General features: G+C 41.5%; 1 protein-coding gene across 1 annotated transcript; it reads left to right on the top strand.

The window, feature by feature from the left end:
* Positions 1–1,687: 1,687 nt before the first annotated feature.
* Positions 1,688–15,605, top strand: LOC112572460 (sodium- and chloride-dependent GABA transporter 1-like). The gene is made up of 14 exons (XM_025252155.1): positions 1,688–2,890; positions 7,166–7,297; positions 7,852–8,063; positions 9,519–9,634; positions 9,883–10,015; positions 10,225–10,359; positions 10,650–10,753; positions 11,097–11,221; positions 11,560–11,672; positions 12,002–12,133; positions 12,465–12,567; positions 13,019–13,119; positions 13,776–13,943; positions 14,093–15,605. Exons 1-14 carry the CDS (start codon positions 2,362–2,364, stop codon positions 14,198–14,200), a joined length of 2,211 nt encoding a protein of 736 aa, XP_025107940.1. The 5' UTR covers positions 1,688–2,361; the 3' UTR covers positions 14,201–15,605.
* Positions 15,606–15,729: the final 124 nt, after the last annotated feature.

The raw sequence follows: 15,729 nt of genomic DNA, 5'->3' as shown, positions 1-15,729 counted from the left end.
TGTTTTCTTTTCCTGCTTGTGCCATGTTGGCATCATCGCTATTATCATCATCTGCATCATCTCGCCTGCTCACCAGGTCTTGAGACCAGTGCCCCGTTCCTACAAGAAAGGGTTGTCCCGTGGGAAACGCGGTGGGACGCGAGATAAAACGGTCGTGTCTGGCAGCGGCTGTGACACGTGGTGTGCACGTGATTTCACTGCAGCAGCAGCCACAACATTTTCCAGAACTAAACAGCAATCACCACTTGCGGTCTTTTCTCGATTCCGTGACCCAGAAACTCGAGAACACATTTTCTGCCTAATTCTTTTCTTGAAAGATTTTCGTGTGGGTGGTAAGAGAGTTTGTAAATGATGGTATTGTAAACAACTTCTCTCACTCAATATTATTCACTCGTACACACCCACGCGCGCCCCCATACACACACACTGATGATCTAAAAATCTCTCTAAAGGACAGTGAGGGAAATAATTTTTTTATCGTTAGTTGAAACTTTCTACAGAATACTTCTGTTCTTCATATGCAGGTCTACAAACATCGCCATGAACAAAAAGAGGTCAACAGGTGAAAGAATAAAAGTATTTTTGATCTTGTTGTTGTCAATGTTTGTCTCTTTAATTAAGGACATCTAGAAAATTGTAAGAACTTTAATCTCTCTTCTTCTCTCTTTTATTAACAAAATATTTCGGTTTTCTCTACGAAAACACTATACAGGACTGCGGAATTCTTTATTTCATCCTACATGAGCTTTGTTTGTGGACTACTGTCCTCACCTTCTGTTTGTCTGTGTGTTGATTTCTGATTTCATGTCTGTGCATTGTGATTCTTTCTTCCTGTTTGTGCTCGTAACCTTGCGATTCTGAATTTCATGTAACACGAACTTAGTCTGCTTACATTGACAATTTTTAGTTCTTTCAAGCCGATCTGTTTAACTGTTTTCTCAGGCCAAACTTCCCCTCAACAGCCCCGTGACCGCTGGTGTAAACACTGGAGGGTCGGGCGTGGAGGATGGGGAACTGTGAAACAGGAGAAGATAAACACCAGCACATGAGTGACCCTGTTTGGGAAAGTTCACGACCACAGTGTGTGCAGGAGTGGAAAACCAATTTGAGGCCTGGAAGCTCGTTAGACACAGTGGGCTTGCACTTTACCACAATAAACAATGCAAACCAGTAAGATTATACATGTTATCAGCTGCATGCCTTTCTGCTGCATTATAGGAGCAGGAAAATTTGTAGTCTTTACAGAATTATCCTCACTTTCAGAGCTAGCACTGTAGTAGCAGTGATTCTAGTCCGCAGACAGGAGGGGGAAAATGGAGAAACACAAACTAATTTTTAAAAAAAAAGAGAAAACATGCGGTCAAAGAAGAAGAAAATAATTGAAATATATGAACGATCGCAATTGATTAAGTATTAAGGTGGAGGAATATATAATTATATATGTAAGAGAGAGAGAAATTAAGCGTCCAGTGCAACTACAAACACTCCATTTCTTGACTAAAGAAGAGTAAACTTTTTTTCGCTCCGACTTCCAGCTGTCCTCCCCAGACCACAACCTACTCGCTCGTAGTTTGCTCCCTCCCCATCCTCCTCTTCCCTGCTTCCCATCCCACCCGTCTGTGAGGGAAGTGTAGAGATGGCGAGGGGGACGAGCGCGACAAATCTCAAAGTGCAGAGCCGTTACACTCGCTGTCAGGGTAAAGGGACAGCACCCGAGCCGCGACACTGTTGCCAGCGGTTGTCGACCCCTCGCTACGTGTGTGCGCGTGCGTGTGAGTATATATGTGTGTGTGAGGGGAAGGGGGAGGGTGAGCTGTATGTGTGGCTTGGCCCTCACCAATAAAAAAAAAAAGTATTGGGTACTCCTCAGACGGCGGCTGTTTGTGGAAAGAGGGAAGAGGGAAGTCTCAGCTCTGCAGGACGAGAAGCGTTGACATCACTTTGTTTGAATGTGCTGCTCAGCAGTTGGAACTCTACGTGTCTGGCCATTTCTGGCAGTTTGTCTCTCCAGCAAAGTTCGAAATGGCACAGCTACAACAACCACGACCTATGCTGCTGTATTATTCGCTCCACGGATAGGTGCGGACTTGTGGTAGAAAACTTCAGTCATCTGTTCTTCTGTTGTAACCGCCTTTATTATCTTTCACATTTTTTAAGGTGTTTGAGGGCTTTGGTCCTACCATATCTTGCAAAGACGGGCCAGCCTCCTGGTGGCTTTACAAGGGGAAAAAGGTTGGACAAGAAAAAGAATTTTTTTTTTTACTGAAAGTGGAAAATAAGTATTTGTTTTCTTCTTTAGAAAAAAATTCCAACCAGGACTGCTTAGTACAGATATGTCTCTCCGGCACCACCTTGTATGTGATGACATCCGCTGACACGCCGCACAGTGGCAGATGCACTTGCTTAGCTCCCAGCTACAGCCGCGAAAAAAGGTTTCAAAATTCTTCAGTCAATCGCTGTTGCAAACTCCGGCTGCGGCGCAGCAGCAGTAGTAGCAGCAGCAGCCACAGAAAACCATCTTCTAACCCTACAGCAACTTCCTGTCCTAACCAAGCAGCATCCGTGGCAAGTTTGACTCTCTCCTCAAGGTTCGCATCGTCGTCCTCCACCATGGACAAGCAGCAACAACAGCAGCAACACAGACACGACAAGAAAGAATGCATGGAGCTGGTCATGGACGGCCGGCTGCCCACCCTGGGTTGCAGCGTACCCGGGGAGGCCACGGCCCCCGTGGAGGTGAACGGGAGGACCATCGAGGCCAAGCTGGACGACATCCCGGAGCGCGAGAACTGGAGCGGAACCGTGGAGTTTGTGTTGGCGTGTGTGGGACAATGCATCGGCCTCGGCAACGTGGTCCGCTTCCCTTACCTCTGCTACAAAAACGGTGGAGGTAAGCAAGACATCTTTGTTTATTTTTATTTTTATTTTTTATTGTTAGTTTTCTCGTTTTGTTTGCTGAAAAATGAGGATAAATATAAGAACAGTGACCAGTGTGAATAACTTGCAATTTTTGAGCCAGGTAAGTTATAGTGATGCTCTTTTTTGGGGGGCAGAAGGGAAAGAATTGTGTTCAAAGTACATGAACCGAAACAACTGAAGATGCAGGATATTACTGAATAGAAAGTTCCAAAAAATTTGTAGTGATATAATAAGAAAAAGGAAATGGTAGATTGCCTTAAAATATAAAGAGGAAAAAAACGTACTTGAGAAAGATTATGAAAAAGTAGGTTTAAGTCAAAACTGAGGCGAAATACAGGAAGCAGAAAAAATAATGTTAGAGAGATAGGTTGTATTCACCACCACTCATGTGGAAAAACGCAGGTAGATCGTTAGAAAAATAAGTTGTCATGAAAAGCTGATATAATTTCCCAGGAACTGTAAACAACAACAAAAAATGCGATAAGAGAACAGTATTATTCACTTCTCTCGTGACATTGACCCCTCCTGTGCTCGTGACTAACGTAGAATCTCGGTGGAGGTCAGAGTTCATGTGCTAGACTAAGGCTTGGCCTAATTTTGAACATTTCTACAAGAAATCCCGTCCACTGCTTTGTGTTATTTTTGTACCATTGTGGCTGTAGAATCTGTAGATGATCAGTTATCTTTCTTTTCTTGTAATCAGGACACTGGAAATTAAATTCCTTTATTGCATTCCATCGGTTGCCATCACGACTGACAAAGCAAAGGGACATCATTTTAGCTTAGAGACTCTTAACAAAGGTATAGATCATCATCACCGACGTTTGATAAAAGATGCTAGTCACACTATTATCAAGCATATCCCTGCTTGGGGATGATTTAAATGTGCTTGAACAATACAACATCACAAAAACCAAATACAGAAGCACGGTAAGTAAAAACTGTAAGCAACAAAAACTGGGTCAGGAGGTGAGGGAGGAATAGGGGAGGAGAAAAGGATGAGAACACTAGTTTCTGGAGGTAGTCGTAAAAGGGACAGGTGTCTTAACCTGACACATATTGTCCAACTTGGCTGTGTTTGGGGAATTATTTTATTATGATAATATACAAACATTTGCTAAATTAGGTTTTATATATATATAGGACTGGTTACAAACTTTCTTGAACTACAACTTTGAAAGGTCGGAAGATGAAAGCGTTCCACAACAATCTGGCTTGAATATTGTAGAAGCAAATATAGAAGAGTGGACTGGTCGTTTCCCACAGGACCTGCTCGTCTCAAGACAGACCTAAGTGGCGAGTCTTGTCCTCCGCTGTGACTGTCCAGAAGTCCCCCATTTTTCAACTGAAGGTGGCGCTCCACTCGCAGAACCTTCGAGCATCAATGCCGCCAAAACGTGGGCAAAGAAATATTTGACAAATAAGAATACCGGGTGTTTTTATACCTACTCGCTCAAGCATTGCTTCCGAACTAGTGGTCAAATCCACTTCACCACAAGAAGTAGGAAAAGAAATAAAATCAACCCCCCTTCATAGACTTTTCTGGCTCGGGACAGGCATCGTGAATGTGTCATGAAGACATCTGTACGATAGGAAGATGGCATCAACATCTTAGATATATTTCACCTGTTGAAAAAAAATGTCGCACCCACGTGCGAAGACACAAATGCTCTTCATGTCAGGCAGTGGAGTCAAACTTCATATTTTTATACTTCAAGAAGGGTTTGCAGGACTTAACGACAAGTCTTGTGTATTTAACAGTCAGTTGTTCACGTGCTGGGAGAGGAGGGTGAGAGAGTTTGTTCGGCCAAAGACGCCCGCGTGATGGCGATATCTCGCCTGCGTTGTTTCCCTGTGGCAAAGGTGAGAGTTCACGATCACAAGTGCTACATTCACGCCGCCGTTTCCGGCAGGGTCATAACGGGCGGTGTGAACCCGGCTGACCTTCGCATATGGCGGGAGCTGCTCCCCCGAAGGGGTAAAGTGTGATTAGCTGATGGGGCTAAGTACCTGAGCTGCACGGTGTGAAATGAGTATTTATCATGATGCTGAATGCATGCTGCAGCCATCTCTCTGTCTCGATCTCGGTCACAAATTTGCTGTCTCACTGTCTTACATACAGAACCACACACACATAAATACAAAGAGCGAGAGAAACCACCTACTGAGACGACTAGGAAGTTCATGTGATGGTTTACTTGTGACTAATAAGCAGACCTGTGAATGTTTTACCTGGGGTGAATAGGTAGATTGGTGAAAGTGCTTCTGTCAATAAAATTACCCTTTCACTACACAGAAAATTATCAAGTGATGATGTTTTGCTTGAGACGATGTCGATGAAAAAATATTAATAGAAGGTCATCAATTTTAAAATTTATCTTATCGTAAAGAGAATTGTTTCCTCACATCACAGTATGAGAACTGAGTCTCAAGCAAAATTTTTACTTTTTGAACTCGCTACTTTGCAGGATCGTGTAATTCTTTGTCTCCTTAAAAAAAAAAATAAAATGAAGGGAAAAGAAGTTTAATGTCCAGACATATGAAAAAAGAGAATTTGTAAAAAGGAAATTTCCGGAGTTCAAGCACAGCGAATCTGACAGTCATGATATCTGACTTTTTTTATATGCAAAGCATTAAAATGATGACGACGATGATGATGATGAAGGTGATGGTGATGACGATGACGAGGATGATAATGAGGGACTTTGTGATCGATCACTCTAAGCGTCAAAACAAATACTGGTCAGTATTGTCTGGAGACTCCCATAGTTTGCTGAAGTCTGCTTTTTAGCATCAATGTGACCTCCTGACCTCGCATTCAATGACCGTTAGCAACTAGACGCGTTGTAGCCACACAGCTTCCCAACATCTTTACTTTTTTTCAATGCCCCATGCACAGAACAACAACAACAACATGCACTGAAAAAAACAAAACTACAGGTCACACAAGAGACTGAGAGCCTTTACTGCTAACTGGACCCAACCCTTGTTCACTCTCTACTCTGGTCTGGCTCAAGGGCCTTCCCCTCCCTCCTCTCTCTCTCCAACTAGGTTTTTACCGCGACCGCTGAGAAATTAACTCTTCTCATTGCGGAGTCACATTTGATCCAGCACGCTCTGTAACGATTGGCTGGCGCTGGCACACACATCGCTTTACGTCACAACCAGTCGAAACGTGACCTTAGAAATGTTTCTCCTTTCTCACAGTTGACTGGTGTGGAGGAGCTGCTCACAGGAGATGTACAGAGCATTATGTGTTAACTTTGCTTGACCCTGCGGTCCGCATCTGATGAAGACCATTTTTTTCAAACTTTTTTTTTTCAATTTTTTTTCGGCTTTCACTAGAAAGGAATGAGTGAAAAGAGGAGAATGAAGAAAACAATAAAGGGTATAGAAAAGTGTGTTATATTCAACTTGAAAGGGAGTGGAGCTAGACTTTCTTCTGAAATACAAAACACATACCCCCATGTTAGTATATTTATTTTACAGAAGCTTTTGTTGAGATCCAAAAGTTTTCGATCAGCATCTCCGTTTAAAGGCGATCTTTCTTCGCTGAGACAAAAACAAAAAAAATCTCACGAATTGAAAGTTTGAGCGGTACAACCGCCATGATAACAGCACAACAGCAGGATGAAGTCAAATATCAAGAAGAAAGAGAATACCAAGAAAAGGAAGGAGATAGGGGGTATCATGGTGCAAAATCCTTAAATTCATTGTGCCAAGGGTTGGTGGGTAAATTGGTGAGGTGTATACAACTCTGATGTTCTCTCTTCTCTTTATTTTTTTTTTTTTTTTTAATTCAGTTGTAAGAATATCTGACGATAACAAATTTGAAATTTTTCATTGAACAGAAAATTACAAAAGGTTGGTGAAATATTCTTCCTTATAAAAGGAGACTTCGAATATTAAGGTTAATGGATTATTGGGGGAAGGGTGAGAAAACAACAGTACCACAGAATCGTGTGAGCACTGTAAACAGATGTAACGCACAGTGAGTTTAGAGACGTGATGTCACCCCAAGACCTCGGGGTCAAGAACCACTGTGTTACATTCGTTACACTGTTGCCTTCTAAATCACTCACATATCACTGGAAGATATAGATCTTCTTGACTGGTCAACAAACGTATCACACTATATTTGTAAATGATTATTAATGCGTAATCATTTCTCTAATTTACCTGAGTTGTCTTTCCTCTGATTTATGTATAACTGACCTGCGACTCACCTGCAATCTCACCTGCACAGGAGCGTTCCTGGTGCCCTACGTGATGACAGCGGTCTTCGCTGGGATCCCCATGTACTTCATGGAGCTGGCTCTGGGACAGTGGCTCAGTGTCGGCGGCCTCGGCGTCTGGGTCATCTGCCCTATATGGAAGGGTCAGTAAGAAATCACAGGTTTCCATGGTCACCCTAGTCTCTCTGACACACATACACAAATACTTACTTTGATCAAAAATAACCTCAATGTGTATATTATCACGGGCACCAGCATTATCACATTTTGTTTACCACAAGCGTTTATTAATTGGCAGTAAATTACCATAACCTTTGTGTACAGACCATCAGTAAACATTGTTAAACCTTTTGTTAAAATTTGCATATTTGTGGAACTTTTAGCAATGGATATGTATCAGTTCTATCTTGGGCACAACTCTCCATTAGGACGCCATGACAGTTTTTACAAACCGGAAGTGGGGCTAGAAGTATGGTTAGGGTATATTTACAAATAGTTACTAAATTTTATTTACAGTTAGGGCATCTCTGGTGTGATGATGTCTTGTCATGGCGTCCATATCATCCTACATCAATGCGGGATAAGATCGTCTCCTCCTCCCCTCCTCACTTTGTAGTGAATTCTTGCAAGGATCGTAAGAACCAATCTTTAGAACTTTATCCACCCGTATTATTCCACGTATTCTCGTCCTCTTCAGGTGTGGGCTACGCGGCGACTATCATGGCTGCCTGGCTGAACACCTACTACATCATCGTGCTGGCCTGGGCAGTGTTCTACCTCTGCAGCTCCTTCGTGTCTGTCCTGCCCTGGGCGTCCTGTGGAAACTTCTGGAATACCGAGGCGTGTCTGTCTGAGTACGACAGACACAAGTTGCCAGTCAAGTGCTACAATGGTTCATCCTATCTTGAAGTAAGTCTGACAATTCATAGAGGTGGCCAAGCGGGTTGGACTCAGACCGGCATTGAGTAGGGTTGGTCGCATGTATTTTGTACTGATCAAAAGCTGATTAATCTCGATTTTATGTCAAATAAAAATGGCAGAGAATAAGAAAAAAAAAAAAGATTAAAAAGAGGATACGGGATATTTTCATCCTCAAACATTTTTGTGACATATTAGCAGAAGAGATATTGTGGCGCAAACATTATTGACTTACCTCCCACAGAATAGTGTTTCCATTTAATGTTTGTTTGTGTGTGTGTGTGCGCGCGCGCGCGCAGTCCATTCCCCTTCCTTTTCCTCTTCCGCTTCCTCTTTCTGTCTCTTTCCAGTTCGCTGGGCTTTAGAATAACCAAGAGAAGTTTACCTGCCAAAAAGGTCATTTATTTCCATAGTTTTTAGAAACCTGTTTGGTACGGACTGATTGTCAAAAGATCCCCAAAAATGTGAAATTGTCAAGACAGTTGTTTACAAACAAAAATATTGTGTATCTCGAAAACAAATTTTGTACTACAACAGCAAATGTCAAAAGCTTTTTTGTTGTTGTTTTAAGTGAAGAACATTTTGACAAAGATTAAGACGAGTTTTATGTGTTGCTGAAAGTAATGTGAACTTACTTCTGGAATATTATAAACTGACTAAAACCCTTCTGCGCACCGCGGCTAAGTGTGTTTGTTGGTTTGTTTCTTTCTTTCTCTCTTTCTTTCTTTTCGTTTCTTTGTTTGTTCTTTATCTTTAAACTAAAAAAACTTAAAATGTATTCAGAGTCTGCAAGCGAACGCCTAAAAAGTAAACTGCAATTGTGTCCACAGACCTGCCAGTTATTTTTTTTCGCAAGCGACTCGCCAGCGTTTTCAAAACTAGCGCCTACGACCTCTTCTAATTTGTATAATTCAGTATTTAGAATATTTAAATAATTTCCTATCATTATCCAGTTCTGTTGGTGTCTGGTTGGAAGCGCAGCAAATGTCAGCGCCACTAAAATTATTCGGTGAACAAGGTGCAACTGTCGACCCCTTGGCACCTAGAGAAGGGGAGGATGGACTGGTACTGAGCATGCGCCACGCAATATAGGGCTAAATCTCAGCTGGAATTTTGAAAATGTGGGATACTAAATTTTCCAGAAAATATTCGTGGTAGACGTTATACTTTATTCGACATTTTATCCGCCATATTGTCATGTCTGCAATTAACAGGATACATTAGATGTTTATCCCTCGTCTTTTTCAGGAGTGATGGAGAGTGTTGCATGCATGTACTCTGCTGACGTATGCTGTAACAATATGCTTAGCTTGATATGCATTCCAAAATAATGGAACTGTGCTCACGTCTCCCAATGCAGTGTTTGTAGACAAAGTTTAGGTTTCTAAAGAATGCGAGCACTTTTTTCGTGTTTGTCGGACCTGACGGGAGTCGGTTATCTTTCAGTTTAACGTCACCAAGGAATTCAACGCTTCTTACATCTTCGAAAAATACAAAGATTACACGTGCAGCCAAGAGTACGACCCCAACCGGTTTTCCTCACCAGTCAAGGAATTCTGGGAGTAAGTCAATCAGCTTCTTTTCCTCTCCCTTCTATTTTTTTTTTATTTTTTGGTTTGTTTGTTTGTTGTTGTTGTTGTTGTTGTTGTTTTTTGTTTTTTTTGTTTGTTTGTTTTTGTTTTTGTTTCCCTGCACGCCTACTATTAACGGTAAAAAAAACTGCAAAGTGAAGCTATAAGCTTTATGTAAGATTTGTGTGATAGCCTTGTCTTTGGGTTGGCATGGCAATGTGCTGTTTGTGTCCTCCCAGACGCAATGCTCTCCAGATCTCAGAAGGCATCGACACACCTGGCACCGTCCGCTGGCAGTTGGCGCTGTGTCTGCTGTTCATCTGGGTGGTGGCTTATTTCTGCATCTGGAAAGGTGTCAAATGGACTGGCAAGGTGAGGCTGATGACTTAATTCTGGGGAATTCATTCGATAACAGAATTTTTATCTGTAAATAGTCCAAAATTCTACCCTCCACGAAAATGTAAAACCCACCATTTCCTTTGAAGATGCCCTACTTCAGTCAACTATCAAGTTCAAAACTCCATCCACCAATGGGTTCGTTCGTCTATCCATTCATGGTATCCATGGTAACCCGTGTGCAGGTTGTTTACTTCACGGCCTTGTTTCCCTATGTGCTGCTGACCATTCTGCTCATTCGAGGGGTGACCTTACCCGGAGCTCTGGAGGGCATCAAATTCTACATCGTCCCTGACATGACGAGGCTAAAAGATTCGTCGGTATGTTGACTGCTTTATCAGTATATTATTGTTATTTTTGTTTTTTTAGTTGAAAAGTGCTTCCACCTTGCGGCTATTTCGCACTATGGGGGTAGAGGGAGGGGGAGGAAACCAAAGTACCCGGAGAAAAACCCTGACCCCCAGCCCTGCAAACAGGTGTCACATACAGAGAGTGCCCCGAGACGAGATCCGAACCCTGAGCCGCTCACTGCAGTGGTGACAAGCGAGTGTTTTATCTGAACGTGTTTTCTACCTTGACTCTTTGTAACCACCTTGATGATCTTGAACAGGTGTGGATAGACGCAGCCTCCCAGGTCCTCTTCTCCTACGGTGTGGGACTGGGAACACTGATAGCACTCGGCAGTTACAATAAGTATCACCACAACATCTACAGGTAAGCAAGACTAACTGCAGCTACTTGCTTTTGGGCATGCGCCACAAAACACATCCAGTGTCTTTTTTTTTTTTTTAAGTTTCTTTTGGCAACATCGTTCATATAGATGGAAAACTGTCATCGAAAGAAATGTTTCCATTGGAGAGAAACGTTTGGAACTGTTAGTCAGGCTGTCACACATTCCTCTACCCAATCAAGCTTTACCCAATAATCAGAGAAAAAATTATTAATCCCACCCCACCTGATCTTTGAGTAAATCAGAATACTGCAAAGTAAATATTTGTGAGCTTATGCTCGCATACTCATTCGTGTCTGTCTGAATGTGTGTGTGTGTGTGTCACAGGGACGCAGTCATGATCTCCTGTCTCAACAGCTCGACAAGTTTTTTTGCCGGCTTTGTCATTTTTTCATTCATCGGCTTCATGTCTCACGAACAGAAACGACCAGTGAGCTCGGTGGCAGATAGTGGTAAGTCGTTGGTACTCTTGCCTCTTGCTGCATTCCTGTCACTCTGTGTGTGTGTGTGTGTGTGTGTGTGTTGGTCATCTTCACATACCTGCACGTGCATCTAAGAAGCAGAATGCAGTTCTGTACTATGTATACTTACTCAAGTCTATAGCTGTGACTATGCTCTAGTTCTTTAACAAGTAGACTTAGACCAAGCTCGATGTATTGTCTTGTTGTTGCTGAGACATCTTTTTGGAGGCTCGGAAGAATTGAACCGACCTGAAACCGTTTCCACATATGATGACCTTCTGTTGTTATGTTCACATGTGTGCAATATTCTCGTGTTCCTGTATTTCCAGGCCCGGGGCTGGCCTTCTTGGCCTATCCCAACGGAGTCACCCAGCTCCCTATTTCACCCCTGTGGTCCGTGTTGTTCTTCTTCATGATCCTCATGCTGGGACTGGACAGTCAGGTGAGACATGACCCGCATGATAGGGCTTGGACAGACATGATCATCATGATAGGGCTTGGACAGACATCATCATGAGAGGACTTCAGAATGAGAGCAGAGATGATATTCATGTTCAAACACGATTCTTATCGTAAGACTGGACAGTAAGATGAAATATAACCCTCATGGTAGAGCTGGACACAGGCATGGCTAGAACACCGTTACATTGGTGTTCACTTTTGCCATCACCCATACCACACATAATGAACTCAGGTAATCACAACTGGATTTGCTTTACTTACCAGTGATCCTCCATTTCTCCCTTATCCGTTGACATGGTCTGTCTGCAGTTCTGCACGTGCGAGGGTTTCTTCACGTCGTTGATTGACGAGTTTCCTCGACTTCTTCGTCGTCGTCGTGAGATTTTCATCGCTGTCGTCTGCTTCATCTCTTATCTGGTTGGCCTGTCGTGCATCACGGAGGTACTACAGTCTGCTATATCTTGCAGCAGTCAATTTACTAAACCAATTAACACCTTTTTGTTTACTGCCACCAGCATTCTAAATCTCTTCACACTGATGAGTTATAACTTGGGTTGTTTTTGATTGAAGTGCTATACATGTATCTTATAACTTATTTAGCTATAGTTCTTTGATTTTTTTTAGTGTTATGCATTGGCTTAAAAATTATGCAGATATAATTCTCTGAAGTTCTTTGCTTAGTTTTTTTCTCTGTTCTTTGCTTTTACTTTACTATAAATCCGCGCCGAAGCATCTGATTTCAAATGATGCATCAGACATGTTTTCTTTTCAGGGTGGGATGTACGTGTACACAATTTTTGACACCTACTCCGCCAGTGGCATCGGGCTTCTTACCCTCATCTTCTTCGAGTGCATCGCGATTGGCTGGTCATATGGTACGAGAAACTTCCACATCCTAGTCGGTGGTTTCAGTTAAATTATAATTACTCCCCACATCGTGTTATTTACATACACAATCTGCACCCCTTACCATCCAGAATTTTACCTGGTCCTAGCCAAAACACGCTTGTATTCATTCATTTATGAAACAACAATAGATTATTTACATTTCAATTTGCCATGGCTATGCATAAAGTGAACTAAATTTGAAGAACTACTTTATTTCTATCTCAAAGTCCAGAATTCTCTGTACAGATCATTAAATTCCCTTGAAAGGATAGAAGTGTAACCTCTGTTATCTTTCGTGCTTAAAAGGGTTAATGAGGGCGGGATGGTGGAGGAGGAAGAACAAGGCGAGGTTACAATAATATATGATCATGTGATAGTTTGTACCTGTCAATCATTTAGCAGGCCATTCACTGATTTTCTTTTCTTTTTTTTTCCTAGGTGTGAACCGGTTCTATGAGAACCTGAAGGATATGTTTGGGTTTTATCCCTGCTTCTTGTGGAAAATCTGCTGGACTGTGACTACCCCGCTCATTACCATGGTATTGTGATATAACAGTGCGATACCGTATTTATTTACCTGACCTCCCCTATCTGCCAACACATACATCTATAGCTGAGTATCCCTAAGGACTTCTTAACCAGATACATGTTATCTGATATGTGACTGTGACTGGCAAATAATCATGATACGCCTCTGCAGATAACCTTTTCGTTTAAAGCTTTTGCATGAGCTAGTGAAGGGGAATAACTATAAAAAGCGCAGACCAAAAAAAACCTTTAGGTAGTGTCCCCTTTTTTTTTTTTTTTTTTTTTCTGGTTGCCGGATATTGCATTCATTAAATGATTTTACCTGCCTTACCTTTCATAGTTTTTGAGTAAAGGAAATCATCAAAACTTTAAACGCGGTTGACATAGCTCATTCGGTGCGGAATTTTACGCATGAAAAAAAAAATAATACAGCACAAAAGTTTCTGAAGCATCACCAGCACACGTTGTTATAGACAACGGGGAACATGCAGGTTTGAAGTTTATCACCTGCTGCAGCAGATGAAAATGTGACAGACTATCAACCACACCTACACGTAAATAAACACAAATCACAGAAAATATACACACTTGAATGCAGTAAGATGTATTCACACTTAACACACGTTTATAGCTGACAGTGGGATTCTAACACACACTTTGTGTTCAGGGTGTGGTCCTGTTCAACATCGTCACCTATGTACCCGTGAAGTACGTCAACTACAGCTTCCCCACCTGGGCTCATGTCATCGGAATCATGATGGCCATGTCCTCCGTTGGGATGATCCCCATCTACATGGTCTACAAGTTCTTCACAACTGGAGGTCCGATTAGAAAGGTAGATAATCCAGTTTTCGAACACTTATGAATGCAGCGCGGCACGAATGTATTTGGAGTGTTTGTGTATGTCTGCGCTCATTAATTAATTAATTGGTGGTTTAGGTATTTCAGTTTCTATAATTCAACATGCTGTTTGTTTCATTTCAGCGTTTTAAAATACTGTTTCGGCCCGACATCAACATCGTTCGGGGGGACGCGCCGCCCCCTTACAGCTCCATACCTCGTACAACCTCCAGCGGTGTCGTGCCTCTTTGATGCCTCACCAACGGTCATCGAGATGCCTCTTCATGGGCGCTGTACTACTAATCAGGGGGAGTTGCAAACGACTGAAGTGGTACAACGGGAAAAAAAATAGAAGGAGTGCATGGTTTCTCGACTCGAAATCGCTTTTTACCGAATGACACTATAGAAGTTTGTGTGTCTAGTACCAACGCGCAGTTTGAACTCATTGTTTCAACTGTTTACTACAATGACTAAGTTTGGTTGCAACGACTTTGGCCTGAACAAAGGAGAAGATTTTTTTTAACTGTTCAATCTCTTGGTATCTTAAATCGGTGGAGAATCGGGAGATTAAAAGGACTACAGAATGTTACTTTTATCTCAATTTTTTTACTGATGTTGTTTGTGTAGTGCTTGTTCTGATCCTCAGAATGGTAGAAAAAATATATCTTGTTATCTAGAAATAGATTTTTTAAATATTTATTGTGATAATAATTCTTTGTCAAAAGTTGAAGACGTTTTAATTGTTTCTGTAACAATATTTAAAATGTAATACAATACATATTAAAATTTACTTAAAAAACAGGTAAAATATTTTTTCCACGGGTGCATCCAACTTGCAAATAGTGACATCATCAAGTATATCTTCAATGTTTGTCCACACATAAAATCAGTTTTGGGGAAATGGAATACTTTTACCCAGCGAATGGGAACGACACGAGTATCATATACTCTGTAAAAGAAGATTCATCCTGAATTTTGTAGATTTGTGGAATTCTTATTTTCAGTATACTACTGGAACTGTTACAGGTAAACTAAATAAAACCTCTGTTCTTATGAGCAGAAGGACATCCGGGTCCTTTTCACTTTAAAAAGTTGAACATTGTTATTTTACTCTTGATTTTCCAGGATGTACTCTCTGAAGTAGGAGTCCTTTGTATCTGCAGATTTTCGAATGCATATGTGTAAGAGTTCTGCTTTTTAATATAGACTTTGACTGCGCTGACTGTGCCATTCATTACATGATAACATTAATTAATGTTAGTCAGTTTAGAAGCCGTTATTCTTTGTATGCTTTCTTGTCATTTGTGTACATGTTGAGTGTAGGCAGCCACAGTCCTATGAGAACGCTTGAAACACTTCTTGTGGTGGGCCCTGCTGTTGTTTTTGTTTTGTTGGTAGCCGCAAACAATTATAATCAAGGCTGGACTTCCGAGATAAAGCTGACAGTAAGTACATGTGAGGCTGGATTTCCTGTTTTGCTGTCTGCACCCTGATCCACAAAGTGTAAAGATTTTTGTAAGGACATCCTCTAGAGGAGTAAACAATGGCTGACAGGTTATTATTATCCCGTAGATATCTATAGACTTAGAGTGGCACAAAGTAGAACATTTGTGAGATAATTGTGCTCTTTGTGAAAAATTAAAAAATCCTCCAAGAAGTTGATTTTCAATTGTTTGATTTGCATGTTGAATATTGACTATATGGTAGACCATAACTATAAAAAAAGCAAAAATAATGAAATTATGATGAAAAAGCATAGCAACAAAAATAGAAACTTTTAG

The sequence above is a fragment of the Pomacea canaliculata genome, linkage group LG9 (genome assembly GCF_003073045.1).
Source record: "Pomacea canaliculata isolate SZHN2017 linkage group LG9, ASM307304v1, whole genome shotgun sequence".
NCBI classification, from domain to species: domain Eukaryota; kingdom Metazoa; phylum Mollusca; class Gastropoda; order Architaenioglossa; family Ampullariidae; genus Pomacea; species Pomacea canaliculata.
The sequence above is the reverse complement of the archived record's forward strand: the minus strand, read 5'-3'. Positions and strand labels throughout refer to the sequence as shown.

Coding starts and splice junctions, on each gene's coding strand:
- LOC112572460 (XM_025252155.1), top strand. CDS start 2,362: ATGACATCCGCTGACACGCCGCACAGTGGCAGATGCACTTGCTTAGCT. Junction 2,891..7,165: donor CTGCTACAAAAACGGTGGAG/GTAAGCAAGACA, acceptor TCACCTGCACAG/GAGCGTTCCTGGTGCCCTAC. Junction 13,944..14,092: donor CTGGAGGTCCGATTAGAAAG/GTAGATAATCCA, acceptor GTTTCATTTCAG/CGTTTTAAAATACTGTTTCG.